Source organism: Bufo bufo, chromosome 3 (assembly GCF_905171765.1).
Source record: "Bufo bufo chromosome 3, aBufBuf1.1, whole genome shotgun sequence".
Taxonomy (NCBI): Eukaryota; Metazoa; Chordata; class Amphibia; order Anura; family Bufonidae; genus Bufo; species Bufo bufo.
In genome coordinates, this window is record NC_053391.1 from 318,611,855 (window position 1) to 318,629,607 (window position 17,753).

The following is a 17,753-nucleotide window of genomic DNA, read 5'->3' on the forward strand; positions in this document are numbered from 1 at the left end:
CTGCTGTCCGTGTTTTGCGGATCCGTGGATCTGCAAAACACGTTGCGGACGTGTGAATGGAGCCTAACTGATGGAAATAACTGATGGAAATAACTGTGTGAACAAGGCCTAAGGGTAATTACATAGCATCATAAATGAATATAATGCTATGTGACCCCGTCAGTGCTGGAAATTCAGGCCGTGACCAACGCTGGTCGGCAAGGGGCCTGTCTCTTTAGCTAGGTCAGTCTTTTTGGGGACGCCTCTGATAACAATGCACGCTCAGGTGCCCAATGCTGCCCAATGCCCAATGCTGCCCGTCATTGGCGCTCTTCCTGACAGACTCAGCAGTGCCCGGCGGTAACCTCTCTCCTGATGCTGGAGGCGGGGCTCGGCCCAGCGCACTGCCACCACGTGACCGCGCACTCAGCTATATATAGAGCGGCGAGGCTGAGGGGAGAAGCTCTGCGGCGTGCACCCGTTCATTCATCATGGTGGAGAAATTCTTAGGGACCTGGAGGATGATGGAAAGCAAGAATTTCGATGACTATATGAAAGGGCTTGGTGAGTATTAGGCGGAAGAGTAAGAAGATATACGTGCGTTTTGTAGAAGATGGTAGCCTCTAATACAAAACGCACGTATATTTTCATAGAGCTTTCTAATCCAGGGTCTATACACCCATAAATAGAGGGGAGGATGACTGGGGGAGTGGGTGCAGCTGGTGGCTGTGCTGACATGGTGGTTTTCCAGGGGATGGAGAGGTGGCAGGGTGGTGGGTGCAGGCTATAGGACAGGAGTACGAAGGTTAGTATGTGATAACGGTAGTATTATACCAAAGAGCACGAAACAATGGCTGACGTGTGATATCTAGAAGTTTATGTCCCTCCAAAGTGCACATTTCTGCAGCTTCATAGAGACGTAAATTAGGAGCATTCACTATAGACTTTTTTTTTTTTTTTTCGAGCCCTTACAATGTGCTTTCTATGGCCATTTAATGCAAATATTGTTGCAAGAATGGCGCTTTACTAAATGCAGAATGCAACACACGTTCCATATTACAGTATATTTAGTGCTGCCCATGACACACTGGGTGAACCAGCCAATAATACAATCGATGCAACCCTAGTATTGACCAGTAGTACCGGTGCGGTAACCTTAAGGTGCACTCGCACTCTGCGGATTTTCAGAGAAAATCTGTTCCATCCACCTGAATGGGGCTTGCCACCTATTCAAACGAATGAAACTGCTTTTTGGTTGGGGAAACCTCTCGCCCTTCCATTGAAATGGTCAAGATCTACAGCTAAAACCGCAAACATAATTGTCATGCTATTTAATTTAAAAACTACATGGGAAACTATCAGCAGTGTACATGAGATTTGTTGTAATATGCTGCGTCCCCCCCCCCACCCCCGTGGGGTGCTGCATTTTGGTTGCAGAAAAAAACGCATCAAAAAACATGCGTTTATTGTAACATATCTGCGTTTATGCTGTGTTTCTTTCCAGAAAAGGAAAACCAATTGTGCAGCTTAAATTGAATGACATTAATGTAATTGAAGTCTGCTGCGTGCTTTCCCTTGCTGGAAGGAAATGGAGTCTTATCAAGAGACATGGGGTGAGATTTATCTGGTGTAAAGGAAAACTGACATGGGCTACTTTTCAAATCTGTAGCATGGAGATCCAGCAGAGTATGGCGGTAATCTGCCAGACACAATATGCGGCATGCAGCGGTTTGTGTCCAGCCGGTTCTCTGCATTTTTGCCGGAATGCGGTCAGCTATCCGCCAGCCCCCATTTTTACTTAAAGAACGGGCGGTCCTCCAGTTTGAATCCGGCCGTGCCGGATCCAGAGAATTCCAGCAGGCTGTTCTCTGCCAGCACACGCGCTGTAGATGTGATACTAGCCTTAGTTGCCCATAACAACCAATCAGGTTCCACCTTTCATTTTTCAGAGCTCATTTGGAAAATTAAAGGCTCGATCTGATTGGTTGCTATGAGGCATTAAGCCAGTTTTGATAAGTTTCCTCCTTTGTGTCAGTGATTTGGGACTGGGGTAAAGCTCAGCTCACCATGTTACCAGTCGCCACATTCGATCCATACGCTATAAGCGGTGAACCCTGACGGGCAGCCTAGTTTTCATGCTTCAGTGGGCTGCCACTACATTACTGTGACCTTAGGCTTACATGTAAGGACACATAAAAGCACTGCCTTGTGTACATATACACGGATTAACCACTGTCAGATTGGCTTTACAACCTCAAGCACTGACACTCCTTGAGGCATATGCTGAAATTTGAGGAATGACCAGTACCCTCTGATGCCTAGATTTCTCAATCGGTCATATCATGGACCAAACAATACCTCTGTGCACCCATATAAACTTTCACACTGGCGTTTTGCATTCCGTTTCAGGGCTCTCACAAACAGTTCAAAACGGATCAGTTCAGCCCCAAAGTATTCTGAATGGATAAGGATCCGTTCAGAATGCATCCGTTTGGCTCCGTTCCGCCTCATCCCGATCTGGAGGCAGACACCAAAACGCAGCTTGCAGCATTTTGGTGTCCGCCTGGCGATGCGGAGCCAAATGGATCCGTCCTGAACTACAATGTAAGTCGATTGGGACGGATCCGTTTTCACCGACACAATATGGTGCAATTGAAAACGGATCCATCCCCAATGACTTTCAATGTAAGTTAAGACGGATCCGTTTTGACTTAGACTTTTTTTTTTTTAAAGAATAATGCCAAAGGATCCGTTCTGAACGGATACAAGCGTTTTCATTATAGGTAGGGGTGCACCGAAATTCCGGCAGCCGAAAATATCGGCCGAAAATGCACCTAATCCACTTCGGCCGATATTGTTACATATCGGCCGAAAATATGGGGTGTGGGATTTGTCACCCACCATCTGCGGGCGGGCGCTGGGCGGGCGGTTTACTTTGTCACTGCATCTTTATTTTACCTTACAATCGTGACGCTCCAGTAACTAACAACTCTGCAGGCAGAGCGGAGGCCGGCGTAACGTCACTTACTCACGTGACGCGCCTGCTCCGCCTCCTTCATTCATAAAGTGGGCGGAGCAGGTGCGTCACGTGAGTAAGTGACGTTACGCCGCCCTCCGCTCTGCCTGCAGAGTTGTTACTGGAGCGTCACGATTGTAAGGTAAAATAAAGATGCAGTGAGTGATGCTGTGAGCAGCAGGGCCGGGGCTGTTATGGGGAAAGGGATCTGTGCACTGTTATGGGGAAAGGGATCTGTGCACTGTTATGGGGAAAGGGATCTGTGCACTGTTATGGGGAAAGGGATCTGTGCACTGTTATGGGGAAAGGGATCTGTGCACTGTTATGGGGAAAGGGATCTGTGCACTGTTATGGGGAAAGGGATCTGTGCACTGTTATGGGGAAAGGGATCTGTGCACTGTTATGGGGAAAGGGATCTGTGCACTGTTATGGGGAAAGGGATCTGTGCACTGTTATGGGGAAAGGGATCTGTGCACTGTTATGGGGAAAGGGATCTGTGCACTGTTATGGGGAAAGGGATCTGTGCACTGTTATGGGGAAAGGGATCTGTGCACTGTTATGGGGAAAGGGATCTGTGCACTGTTATGGGGAAAGGGATCTGTGCACTGTTATGGGGAAAGGGATCTGTGCACTGTTATGGGGAAAGGGATCTGTGCACTGTTATGGGGAAAGGGATCTGTGCACTGTTATGGGGAAAGGGATCTGTGCACTGTTATGGGGAAAGGGATCTGTGCACTGTTATGGGGAAAGGGATCTGTGCACTGTTATGGGGAAAGGGATCTGTGCACTGTTATGGGGAAAGGGATCTGTGCACTGTTATGGGGAAAGGGATCTGTGCACTGTTATGGGGAAAGGGATCTGTGCACTGTTATGGGGAAAGGGATCTGTGCACTGTTATGGGGAAAGGGATCTGTGCACTGTTATGGGGAAAGGGATCTGTGCACTGTTATGGGGAAAGGGATCTGTGCACTGTTATGGGGAAAGGGATCTGTGCACTGTTATGGGGAAAGGGATCTGTGCACTGTTATGGGGAAAGGGATCTGTGCACTGTTATGGGGAAAGGGATCTGTGCACTGTTATGGGGAAAGGGATCTGTGCACTGTTATGGGGAAAGGGATCTGTGCACTGTTATGGCCATAACAGCGCCACCCACAGATTCCCCCTCTCCATAACAGCGCCACCCACAGATTCCCCCTCTCCATAACAGCGCCACCCACAGATTCCCCCTCTCCATAACAGCGCCACCCACAGATTCCCCCTCTCCATAACAGCGCCACCCACAGATTCCCCCTCTCCATAACAGCGCCACCCACAGATTCCCCCTCTCCATAACAGCGCCACCCACAGATGAATTTCATTCATGAAAAAGAATTATTACTAAAATCATTAAAAAAAGTATTTGGGCAAAAAGGCAGTTTCGGTCAAGGGCATCCTGAATTTTCGGTTTCGGACCAGAATTTTCATTTCGGTGCACCCCTAATTATAGGTGCGGATTCGTCTGTGCAGATACCAGACGGATCCGCACCTAACGCAGGTGTGAAAGTATTGTGTAAGCAATGTAGATAAAATGGGGTTGACCATAGGAGTCAGTTCCACCACCTCCTGAGGCTGATTTTATTTTGAGAAATAATATCCATAGTTAAATTTGGTGCTAGCAGCAAATATTGTTGCATTGGTAACTTGCCTTCTCCCATTAGCCCTGTCCCTCTGGGATGATCACTTACTGCCCATAAAACACAATGATGGAAAAAGATTTTGGGGGGGAAAAAAATCACTTGTGAGAAAAAAAAGTTATAATCTCATGGCTTGTTTTAAAAGACCAAAAAAACTACAGCAAAAATTGATTTAAGGAAGAATTAAACAGTTTGTATAAGAATTGCTTAAAATACTCTAAAATGGCACCTCTTAGGCCCATGGGCTGTCTGGTATTGCAGCTGGGTCCGACAGATTGACCTGGCCGTATTCTGCAGTTCACCGCTGGATCCCCATTGACTATAATGACATCTGGCAGTCATCCAGCTAAATGGTGGGTTTCGGACCAAAAAACTCTGTATGGAACTTTTTTTGTCCAATCGGCATTTGGGCCAGATCAGGCTGCTGTCAGACGTTCTGGACATTAGAACATGGCGTCAGTGACCGGCGACCACTCATTTTTGCTGGGTCTTTTTGCTTAATTTCTAAGTCTAAGCATTTAGGTCTAAAACGTCAAATCCTTGTACAAGTGTAAGCCATGAAGCAGCCCCAAAAGACTTGATTTTACAATCCACCCATGCCTTGCTATGTACCAGGGACAAAGTATTATGTTGCGTCTGTGGCTCCAGGTTCTTCAGCTAATAAAGGACCTCCTTGTCCAGGGCTATATACAGATTATATTTGTCTTGCATAATTGGCTAAACATGAACAGAATAACATGTGGGAGGGAAGGGGTTGTTTGACGTTCCTGGCTTGTAGGTTGACAATCCTTGCATTGTTTTATATGTCCAGAAATGGGATGGGGGAGGGGAGGGTTCCTGCAGCAAAAGCCATGTAGGCATGAAAGAGTAAATGTTTTCAGAGATGGCACAGAAAATGAATGACTTGATTCTCCCCCACAGCTGGCACCATAGAGCGGCATGGTACCACATCTTATAGTACTACACAAACAATGATGGCTAAAGAAGTCAGACTATAGACATTTTCCAGGTTGCTCAGGTCTTATTTCACGTAAGATTTTGCTACATATTAAGATTTCAACAAGTGCCAGGAGTATATGCGAACAATTTGTATTGAAGAACTTTCATTTGACCTATCTCTCTGCCAAGAACATACAACACAGGGCATGTGACTCCTTTGGCAGGCCTATCTCAGTGACCTTGCCGTGAAGGTTGTGTGAATGGCCTTGTAGGTGTAGATCTGTCTTGACTACTGTCCTCGTGTAAGATGAATCACTTCCTTATCTTGTGTCTACATATCTGGTGCGCTCTTAGTGAGGGAGGTTCCACTGGAAATAACCTGAAATGATTATTTAGCTTCAGGTTTTGAACTTGATTGTCATTTATATTAACAGGTGTCGGCTTTGCCACTCGACAAATAGCAAATGTCACCAAACCCACAACTATAATCTGCTTAGAAGGGGACTATATTGTGCTGCGGACACAGAGTGCTTTCAAGAACACCGAGGTCAAGTTTAAGCTGAATGAAGAATTTGATGAGACCACAGCAGACGATCGCAAGGTTAAGGTGAGAAGTAGTAGACCTAGAAAAGAATGAAACATTTATCGTGTCCCCCTAACAGTTTCTTTTACTGAGGCCTTATCAATAAGGACATGGTGTGCCAGAAGTCCATGCCAAAAATAGTAATCACTCAATTTATGCTTAAAGGGGTTTTCCTGGAGTTCAATATTGATGGCCTGTCCTCAGGACATGTCAGTGGGGTTCCTCACTACAGCCTCCTCACAGCATTAAGAATCAGTGCCATATATTGTATGCAATATAAGATTTAATCGGTATTGCAGTCTCATTCATTTGAATGACCAATGAATGTGATGTCACTGGGCTAGAAAGAGGCTACAGCGCTCACCGGAGTGCCACTGCTTATTCGTACAGCTGATTGGCAGGGGTGCCAGGAATCTGACCCCCCCCCCACGGATCCTGAGGATATTCAATATTGAACTTGTGAAAAACCACTTTAAACAGTCTCCTATATAGCTGCCGCCCAATGCCAGGGCACACCTCCACAGTCCATGTTATACAGTACCTTAGCATACAGAACAGTGTCCCCTAAGGCCTGTAATGGGGTCAGGGGAGCCGCAGTCGGCATGGAAGATGAGGCTGACAGATGGACGGTGATTCCCAGACCGACCGTAGCTCCCCTGACCTGAACTGATAAAATTTTTTTTTTTTTTTATGCAGTCCCTATCTGATCACCGATCTAATGTACTGAGCAGTATATTCTACCTGTGATCAGATTGGAGGTGACCGCATCATAAAAGACTATAAAGCAATCGGATGAGGTCAAGGGAGCCACAGACATGTGGGAAATGCGGCTGATGCACAGACCATGTTTCCCGATTGATCATAGCTGTGTGAATCTGCCCTAAGGCTCTGTAATTCTACTCGTAGAGACTCCGAATCTGCCCTAAGACTCCGTATGTTTCTACTCGTATCTAATTTTTGAGATACGTGAGGGATCGGAGTGGTAACTAGATTGAGGGGCAGGTTCTAGACGGGGGCGCCCTCCCTTGGCCAATAGGTCAGTGTAGCTTTCTATGAGACATTGTTAGTTCCCTGCACTAGGGTATTAGACATTGTGTACGTCTCCTAGCATCTTGACATCCTATCTAGACATCTGTAGTTCTCTTGTATATGTGAGTGGTATGGTATTCCTTAAATTTCTTAGTCTTGCACACTTTATAATCTTTTATATAGCTCTTTACAATTCAGAGGTTTATGCACCAACAGTCATGTTATTTATGGCAATAATTAGAACAAGAGGAAAGGGGACCCTGCTCAAAAGAGCTTACAATCTATATGGAGGTATCCTTGTGTATGGTAAGTGTTGCAGGGTCACCAGTTCCATGTTTTGGCTATTGCCTACATAAAAATCTAATATGGAAACTGACTGTTTGTTATTGTGGGACAGACCACATTCTGTACTGCTGCTCTCCGTAACGAGCAGGATACGGGCACTATGGTGTTCCATCAGTGTTCTGCATTTGGATGAGGTCATCAGAGAAGGAGATTGCCAGTATATTGATTTCTTGTGGCTGGCTTGAATTGCTTCTGCTTGTAAAAGGAGTGAGTCAGCTAATGGGTATACACATAGCTTGACACTGTTATTGGTGGCTCACCTTCTAACTATAGATAAACACTGACTGTCAAGTGCCAGTGTAATGAAGAAAAGCTTAAATGTGCAAATTGTCTGCCGTCCAGATAGCAGCAAAATGAATAAAATCTAATATATAAAGGAGAGTGTGTGTGTATATATGTCTGCTAAAGGAATCCACACCATACATTTGCAATCACGAGATTTCGCACAGGTACATCAGGTGTCCGGGAGGGTTTTAGACTCTGCTCTAGCATGTACCATTCCTGAGATTCCCAAAAATATGCATTAGCCTATAGAAGCCTGGTCACATGACCCTTATCAGCCAATAGAAGCTCGCAGGTCCTTAGTCTCCACATACAGTTTTACACCAGGTCTCCATAACAACCCAGCCATTTTTCTTCACTGCTTTAAAGGGGAAGGGTGCTTGCTGTGGATGACTGGAGTGAAATGCTGTGGAGGTCACATTTAAGGGGGCAGGTAGGGTGGTTATTCAGACCACCCTCAGATGGATTTAAGACCCACCCCCAGGTCCTGCCATGCCCCTGACCCGGTTAGGCCATGCCCACTCCGCAGCCGACAGGGATTGAAAAAAAATTAAGGTAAAAATCAACTTGTCAGCTGCAGGGGTGGGAGGGATGGTGACTTTCTCCCTGCAGCTCACGCTCAGACAGCACAGTGCTGCTGTCTGAGTGAGCTGTTCAAAAGGACATCCCTGTGTCCATCCAGGCCCTGCGCCGGATGGGGGACAGGGAATCAAAGCCTAAAACTGGACCTCTGGCCACCCTAGGGGCAGGCTGCTGTGGAGGTCAGTGTTCAGGGGCAGATTGCCGTAGAGGCCATTGTTCAGGGGACGGGGTGTTGTAGAAATCACTGTTGAGATGGGTTACTGTGTAGGTCAATAATAAAGGGCCAGTGTGAAGGTCACTTAAGGTGCAGGCTCTATGGAGTTCTGTTAAGGGGGCAGGGAATGGTGGCGGTCACAATTAAGGGGATGGTCCACTATGGAGGTCAGTGTTAAGGGGTGGGGTCCTGTAGAGTTCACATTTAAAGGAAAAAAGGCTCTCTGAAGGCCACTTAAGGGGGCGGGTTATTGTTAAAATCACTGTAAATGAGACTGGGTACTGTGTAGGTCAGTAATAAAGGGGAGGTCACTGTTGGGGTCCATTCACACGTCCACAAATGGGTCCGCATCCATTCCGCAATTTTGCGGAACGGGTGCGGACCCATTCATTCTCTATGGGGACGGAATGGATGCAGACAGCACACAGTGTGCTGTCCGCAGCTCCGCAAAAGATAGAACATGTCCTATTGTCCGCAGCTGCGGACAAGAATAGGCATTTCTATAGGGGTGCCGGGCAGGTGTGATTTGCGGGTCCGCAACACACCACGAATGTGTGAAGCCAGGTACTTTTGCTAGTTTAATATAAAAGATCACTAATATATATCAAATAAGACCATCAATAAAATGCAGTTAATATACCGATCCTCCAATATATGGAATGGCCAAAAATAAGATACAGGGGGTGATTTATCAAAACTGGTGTAAAGGAAATCTGGATTAGTTGCCCATAGCAACCAATCCATTTCCACCTTTCATTTTTCAGAGCTCCTTTGAAAAATGAAAGGCAGAATCTGGTTGCTATAGGCAACTAAGCCAGTTTTCCTTACACCAGTTTAGTCAAATCTACTTTTCTTTTTTTTTTTTTTTTTTTGCAGGTGTGCAGTAAAGCTATGGGACACCCAAGATTATCGGGGTGATATTGTAGCTTGCTAACTGTTTTGAGGCGCCTGTCCCCTTCATCAGTAGCTGCTTGGTTAGAGTTGAGTGACCTGATATATAAGCAAAGTTGTACCAGTTAGTGAGGCTATGCTGTAAAGCTCTGTTCACATTTTCTTTAGAAATTGCCATATTTGACAGGAAGAATAGTCCGTACTCCATGATGGAAACCCAACTTACTCATTGTAAGTCAGTGGGGTTTCTGGCACCATTGTTGCCCGTCACAGGACAGATTCAGCATAGCATTATTTTATTCTTTCCTGTGACAGATCCCTAGTGTATTGAAGTGCTCATGTAAACTCTAAGCATTTGTAGGAATACTCTATTCCAGGGATCAGCAACCTTCGGCACTCCAGCTGTGGTGAAACTACGACTCCCAGCATGCACACTTGCTTAGCTATTTTGAGAACTCCTATAGAAGTGAATGGAGCATGCTGGGAGTTGTAGTTTCAACACATCTGGAGTGCCGAAGGTTGCTGACCGCTGCTCTATTCTTTGGAGGTGTATAGTTAGTAAGAGATGAGTACATTTGTACCCCTCAGGATCTAGATCATAGTAGGCTTTTATATAGACAGAAGGTGGTAAATTGTGCCAAGCTAGCTATATATATATCTTGTGACATCACATGCTGTGGAAACAAGTGGATGGATTTTACTGAGGTTTGGAATGGAAACTATTTTGCAGGCGTATGTTACGTGGTGGGTGGAAAAAATGTGCCCCTTGGCTTGCTCAAATAAATAGTATGAATTATAAAAACTGACTTGGGAAAGAATCTGAAGCATGTGATTGAAATTTGAGTGGATCAGAGTCAAATAAGGCTAATCCCTTAGTGCCATCTTGTAAAAGCTGTTGCATTTTGGCAAAAAAATATTGCATCTCATTTTATCTGATGCAAAAGAGCCAAAAGGAAAGGGGGACACTTACTAAGACCGGCAACTTTAGATGCTAGTCTTAGTCCGTTGCCGCTTGATGCGCCGAAGTTGTGTAGAGGCCGGTGCTTTACAGACTGCTGTGCGACTTGCTTAAATTTATGCCAGAAAGAGCTGGCGTAGATGTAAGTCCTTTTCTAAGCCCTAAATGGGCACAGAGAATGATGAATCAGACAGGCCTGCTGGCCTCCCTTCCTCCTTTTTTCGCCAGTTCTGAGAAAGTGGCATACATTGGGGGGGCTGGAAGGTGGAGGTTGTGCAGCAACAAAATCTGCCCCTGAAATACAACAAAAATGATATACATGTTTAATGACCCCCCCCAAAGTGTTTACAAATACATCAAATTTATCATCCAACATGAGCCACTCTACAGGATTAATAAGTCTGCCCCATTGTCTCTTCAGTCCGTGGTGACCTTGGAAGATGGCAAACTAATTCATGTGCAGAAATGGGATGGGAAGGAGACCACACTACTAAGAGAAGTCGATGGTGACAAGCTTGTCTTGGTGAGTACATATTTTTCTGGAAATATACTGCCATTGACACAATGGTGTTCTGTGTGTTAGTCATGGTTTCAGCAGCACTTTACACTTCAGCGCCTGACCACTACTATTAACCTTGTATGAAGGTTGCTTTCATTTCCAAGTACCTAAATACATTCCTCATGTGTTTACCTAGCTATCTTGTTCATGCCACTCTGCATTGCTTAACCCTTGTGCAGACAGAATGCACACTGTCTGCCTTGAAGGAGGTGTCATTAAGTGCCCTCTACTGCATTGCAATAGTAAGAGTACATCTAATATCATGATCAACCCTATTAACTGCCTGTTAGGATTGAGCATGCCGAGTGCAACTCCCCCAGCCGTGGCACTTTTTTATTTTATTTTTATTAGGTGTTCAGAGCACTAAGGTGTCGCCTAGACCAGTGATGGCAAACCTTTTATAGACAGAGTGCTCAAACTGTAACCCAAAACCCACTTATTTATCACAAAGTGCCAACACGGCAGTTTAACCTGAATACTACAGTCCGATATAGTATATCTTCCACATACTTTATCATGTAGCTATAATAGCCTGCCTACATTCAGTGGGCTGCCTGTGCTGTTCATAGTGCGACTTGCACGGATGGATGACAGGAAGTCTAAGGCATATTGGTACACCATAGACTTTTTTTCCAGGGCACAGGTGCCCACAGATAGGGCTCTGAGTGCCGCCTCTGGCACCCGTGCCATAGGTTCGCCACCACTGGCCTAGACCCTTGAAGCACTGCTTCACCGCGGCCTTTCCCCATAGCCACTCCCTCCCATTGAGTAATCCTTGCAGTTCTCCTACCTGGCCCTGAAATCTACCAATGAGTTCATTTTGTGCATGCAGTTTGAACCCCCTAAAGGGGTTTACTGGGAGCCAGTGGGTCCCACAAACCCAACTTAATTACAAATAAAATGCCTGTAGGAGAACATTTTAATATACTTACCACAGGACTGCCAACAGGAATTTTAGGGCCCCATGCAGACTTCTATCAACTTTTTATTATGGGTTAAATGAAAAACAAATTTATATATATATATATATATATATATATATATATATATATATATATATATATATATATATATATATCTCTCCAGAAAAAGGACGGCACACCGGTCTTGAAAAAGTAAAAGTGGTTTTAATCAACCTTGCGGTACAACGTTTCGGCTCCAATACTGAGCCTTTCTCAAGCACAAATACAAATCAAGTGTGAGCAATTATATAAGTGAGCTAATTACATTACACATCATGTGATCACTACACGTCCCACCCCAAGGTTCCATTGATTGGGGTAAGGAGTCGATTCCCCTGGAGCGTGCACCCTATTTTTCCCGCGTAGTAGTCAGTGCCGCCATTTTTCACATATATATATATATATATATATATATATATATATATATATATATATATATTTTATTTATTTATTTTACAGACCAGTGGCTCAACCTAAACCGAACGGATGTGGGTGCTCACCTCTCGGTCCACCCAGACCGCACGGTAGACATAAAATGGTAATAGAAATTAGAGGGGCACTCCGTATAAGGGAACAGGAGACGGTAGTTAAGATTAAAATTTTATCTAAAATGAAAAACATCACATCAAACAATCATAAATAAAAACATCCATATAATATTACAATAAAATATGTTAAATAGAGCAGGGCCCTGGAGATGGCCTGATGGTATTAAAAGTTCAAGGGTTCATGAGACACTCCCCACAATGAAAATCAGTCCCAGTGGATCTTGATACACCTAGATAAGGCTCCAAAACGCACGATTTGACAGCGTCAAACGGAGGGTATAAAAGTTATACACTGTCCAACTTCAAACCTCCAGTATAGGAGGATAGACAATTGTATCCAGTCCTGAGAAGAATCTCTATTCAGATGTTGTAACAAAATAGTAGCAAGCGTCTCTTACCCTATGCCGTCACTAGGCTCAATGAGGTGAATCGGAGAAACAGCCGATCACAGCTCAACGCGGCGTCCCACGTGGTGTGGAGTCTGAACGTGACGTCTCACGTGACTCCTCGGCTGGAGCTGTGGTGACAATCAGTTTTTCTTGAAAGCACCGCCTCAGTGCGAGACTAACTGTGCAGATCACCCCGACTGATGTGGTTGCTTCTCGGTTACTTGGGGGAAATGGCTCACTGTCCCAACTGGCCCAAACACATTTCAGGGTATACACCCCTTCCTCAGTATAATTATACCCACTGTACACACAAACATGGCTTCTCACTCAACCTGTACACTGCGCTCTCTTCACTTCATACTGGAGGAGGTCATGGAAGACTAGGTTTGGGCCAGATATGAGAGCCATATCTCCCGTAGTTAGACTGGACATACTAGGCAGGGAGCCTAGTAAGTGAATCCAACATCTTCATGGATTGAATGGGCCGCAGTGATGTCGCACACTAGAAGAGGAGGTAGCTGCTGTATTGTTACAGCCTTTCATGGTTCCTCATCCTGTCAAGTAAGCAGCCCTCTTCTGTGTGCTATAGAAAAAATGTATCCGTAGTCTGCTAGACCAAATGTTTGGGTCTAGCGGACAGCCCTGAACCACGTGTGGGGTTAGGCAGAAGATGTAATCCACTGCGAATCTGCAGCAATAACAGATTCATGGAAAACTTTGCAACAGATTTTTCTGTAGCTGTAAACCTAATCTTGTTTGCCTTACAGTTACTATTAGAATTGTACTAATGATGTAATTTTACTTTCTTGAAACAGACCCTTACCCTGGGAGAAGTTGTCAGCACACGTCACTATGAAAAGGCCCAATAACTCGTCACTTCTGTGTAACACCCTTGTTTTGTTCAGTTCAGAGTTGAATGTCTTCATAACGACCTCAACCCCCTTCCTTGCCCATTTCCTCTTGCACCAAATGGGCTCAGCAGTATTAGAAACCTTTGTGAGATCTCAATGCAGCATTTGTTATGGACCTGGTAAGTTATTTCTATTACAGTGCCAAAGACTACTGCTTCCAGGATCTTGGGGTATAAACAAACTGCATGGATACTTCCTGGTACACTCAACAATTTCATACTGTTGCTATTTATGGCTTGAGATCTACTGCCTCATTTTCTAACATTTGTTTCACCTGAAGCTCGTGTTGCTGACTGTATGGCAATCTGTCAATAAGTATAGTGCACACAGGCATAATTTTAGATAAAAGAATTAAAAGAGATGGCCAACTGTTAATGTGCTCATCCTTAAAGGCTATGGATAACTTCACCTTTCACAGTAGCCAGCTATAGAATGCCATAAGTGAAATCCATCAGATATTGTCTGACAGGTCAGTCTCTAACATCTCTTGTACAATCTTGTAAGGTGATTTATAACCAAACTAAAGTTGAACTTTGACTTGGTCATAAATTAGCTTAGAAGATCACTCGCAGGAAGTGGGAGAGGAGCTGGAGCTGCTGTCAGTTGATCTGTTGGATTTCACCATGTGCGGCATTCTGCAGCTTGCTATAAGATCGTGATGCCTAAAATCTTCAGAAGCCAAATGGTGCAACGGTGTTTGTTTTGTTTTTCAGCCAAAATAGCCTTTAAGAGCTACTGATCTTGTAATCTGATACTTTACCAGATTGTGGCTTAAGTTAAACATTTCTGTCGCCAAAGATCTGGAGTACACTAAATGTTTATCTATATTGCTTAAAAGTGGTTCTCCAGGAATTGTGAAAATACTTAAATATTACTCTATTATAAATTCCCAAATACCTTTCATTAGTTATAATGGATCATTTTGTCTAGGGAGCAATCATTAGGAGAAATAAAATGGCCGCCATCCTATTAGTACACACGATCTGTCAATCACACAGCAGGACAAGTTACTTCACAACACTGAGGTAGAGCTGTCTCATACTCTTGTCCTACTTGTTGGGTATTATGATCCTGAATACAGGTGAGAATATCTTTAGCTGAATCTCTGTAGGAATGGAGCTAATGAGAAATGAAATGAGACTGTGGTAATGGAGACTGCATACAAGTGCTGCTGCTCATTAGCCTCACCAACACCCTGCTGTCTATACTTCATGTCTCCTCATGAACTCCATTCCTACGGAGATTCAGCTGAAGATCTTATCAGCTGTATTCAGGACCATAATCCATGTCAAGTAGAGCGGAGAAGATGAAGCAGCTCTTTACCTCAGTGTTGTGAAGTCACTTGTCCTGATGTGTGATTAGGATGGGTTTTGTGTGTACTAATAGGATAGAGGCCATTTCATTTCTGCTAATGATTGCTCCCTAGACAAAACAAGCTGTTATAACTAGTGAAGGGTATTTGGAGTTTTAGATTTATAATGTTATAAAGTATTTTTGTTTTCTTTAATTCCCAGAGAACCTCTTTAAGATTTCACAAGGTGGCGTTTGTCCAGATAGTTGTCATACACTAAAGTTTTATAAACGGCTGAAATAAAAGCTCTTCAGGAGCCAGTCAGTAATTGTAGTATTGGCAGTATGCATCTGACATGTGAATACCCTGACACTTCTATAAATACTAGTTCTGAAGTGCTGCTGACTGTCTCTACAAAAAAAGTACACAGGTTGCAAACTCCGTTTCACTTGAGGTGAGCCATACTTTGTATCTTGATGGAAGATCTGATAAAACAATTCTCCTGTAATTTGTGCTGGGTTAAAGAGGTTATCCAGGAATTTGATATTCACGGCCCATCCTCTGGATAGGTCATCTATCACATTGTCATGGGGTCTGACTCCCAAGACCCCTGCGAATCAGCATTCACTAGATGGTGATTACTGTAGTCTCTTCAGTTTACCAAGGACAGCACCGTACATTTTATAGCGGCTGTACTTAGTATTGCAACTTGGACCTAGGCCACAAGACTGATGTAAGTGATGTCACTGACCTTAGAGGCCTAAGTGCTCAGAACGGCAGCCTATTCAAACAGCTGATCAGTGAGCTTCCCGGAAGTTGGATCCCTGCTGATGAGGTCAGAATGTCAAATTCCAAAATAACCACTTTAAGTCAGATTTGTGTATTAAATAAATGTATTACGTTCCTGACCTGCTGTCACTGGATAAACTTGGATTTGAAACCTGATCTAAAGAGTTTATAGCAATGAATTTGTATTACATTCATCAATAGCTGATAACCATTCCTATACCTCACTGGGGAAGAGGTAACATGCACTGAACAGAAATTGTGATACTGTTTTGGAAAGCACTTGCATGAGCTGTTACCCAGTTACATACTGATGCATTAAACTTCTCCTATACTGATGTGTTTTATACACCAGTGACTAAATAAAAATGTTCTTGTTGACGCTAAATTTTGACACGAGTCATTCCTTTCATTTAAATTTTTTTTGCCAGTAGACGCTGATTCTAAGGTAAATTGCCTGCTCCCCGCCACTCCGTTTCACCACCAATTTTTATCTAGTCAGTCGAGCTCCTTCTGGTCCCATGTCTGTAAACCACGTTGCTGCAACCAAACAGACTTTGGCAATAACTTGTTCCTAAGTGGCATGTCACTGATGGGTAATATGCCCACTGAGGTCAGTGATTGGCTGCAGCAGCAATTTTACATGTGGGGGACCAGAAAAAGCTGCACTGGAACAGAGCAGTTGGAAGCAAGTAAATGACCTTTTAGGTACTGTACTGGCCAATTTTAAAACTGACATAAGTTGGAATAACCCTTTAAGGAAATCTAAAACCAGAATAGACATGTTTAAAGGGGTTGTCAAGCCCTCCTTTCCGGTCCAACATGACACTGCTCATGGTGAGGTGATACTGTGTAGTGGGTGGGGCATTTCCATTGACACAGTCCAGTGCCTAGTAAGTATTGTGCATGTGTCCCAATAGGTCTTGTGCATAATACTTTGTCCAGCCCCTCCATAATTAAGAGCATCAGGTAGATGGTTGACAGGAAATAACATCTGCAGTTTCTATTGCATCCACCTTTTGAGGCACCATTCTAAAGTACACCCTATATCTATAGTGTCAACGTGCCAAAGAATAAAACTAACCCTAAAGTATTCAATTGTATAAATGGTAAGTATAAATCTGAAGGTGTCAGCTCTTTACAGAGTAGTGAGGGGGGTAGTTGCAGACAGTGACAAGAAAGCAAAGCTTTTTTTTTTTTTTTTTTTTTTTTTTTTTTTTTTAAACCGATTGGCCAGTTGCCATACAGGTCTCGTCCACTGGAGGCGACTCCACTGTGATCACAGTAGACTTTTAAGATTGGTTGGTGTGCTCATACATGATACAATCAATAAAATAAAATTATTTTTGCGCTGGAAATCAAATTAATTTGCTGCCACCACTCTTATTGAATCAGGGCAAAGAGCCCCCAAGCTAGCTAATCCTAAAGGGGAGAAACGGTTATTTGCAACCTAGCTAACGAACTAACAATTTATAACAAGACAATGCGGTAGTATGTCTCCTCTGAGGACAGTTCTTAGCATAGACCAGATAATCAAAAAACAAGGGCAAAACTGGAACAATGAAATCGTTAGTTTGTTCTAAAAACTATACACAAAAAATATATATACATTAAAACTGACAGATAAATATACCTGCCAGTCGGACAGATAGGTTGAATAGAATGTCTGAGTTCAGAATTACCGTGGTAGAGTCCAGTAAAAGATGAAGTCTTTGCAAGAAATAATCCAAGATGGCAGTCTGTCCAGCAGGCAGTTGTGATGTTAATCAATGTCAGATGGTAGATGAAGGACCAGGAACTGAGTGTCCTTGTTTTA

The 17,753-nt window shown here is 43.9% G+C and overlaps 1 protein-coding gene across 1 annotated transcript; it reads left to right on the plus strand.

The window, feature by feature from the left end:
* Positions 1 to 431: 431 nt before the first annotated feature.
* Positions 432 to 14,713, plus strand: LOC120995241 (fatty acid-binding protein, heart-like). The gene is made up of 4 exons (XM_040424317.1): positions 432 to 543; positions 6,042 to 6,214; positions 10,913 to 11,014; positions 13,765 to 14,713. Exons 1-4 carry the CDS (start codon positions 471 to 473, stop codon positions 13,816 to 13,818), a joined length of 402 nt encoding a protein of 133 aa, XP_040280251.1. The 5' UTR covers positions 432 to 470; the 3' UTR covers positions 13,819 to 14,713.
* The last annotated feature ends 3,040 nt before the right edge of the window (positions 14,714 to 17,753 follow it).

Excerpts from the sequence above, each read along its gene's own strand:
- LOC120995241 (XM_040424317.1), top strand. The coding sequence starts at position 471 with ATGGTGGAGAAATTCTTAGGGACCTGGAGGATGATGGAAAGCAAGAAT. Across the intron at positions 544-6,041 it reads TGACTATATGAAAGGGCTTG|GTGTCGGCTTTGCCACTCGA; the intron begins GTGAGTATTAGG and ends TTATATTAACAG. Across the intron at positions 11,015-13,764 it reads ATGGTGACAAGCTTGTCTTG|ACCCTTACCCTGGGAGAAGT; the intron begins GTGAGTACATAT and ends TTCTTGAAACAG.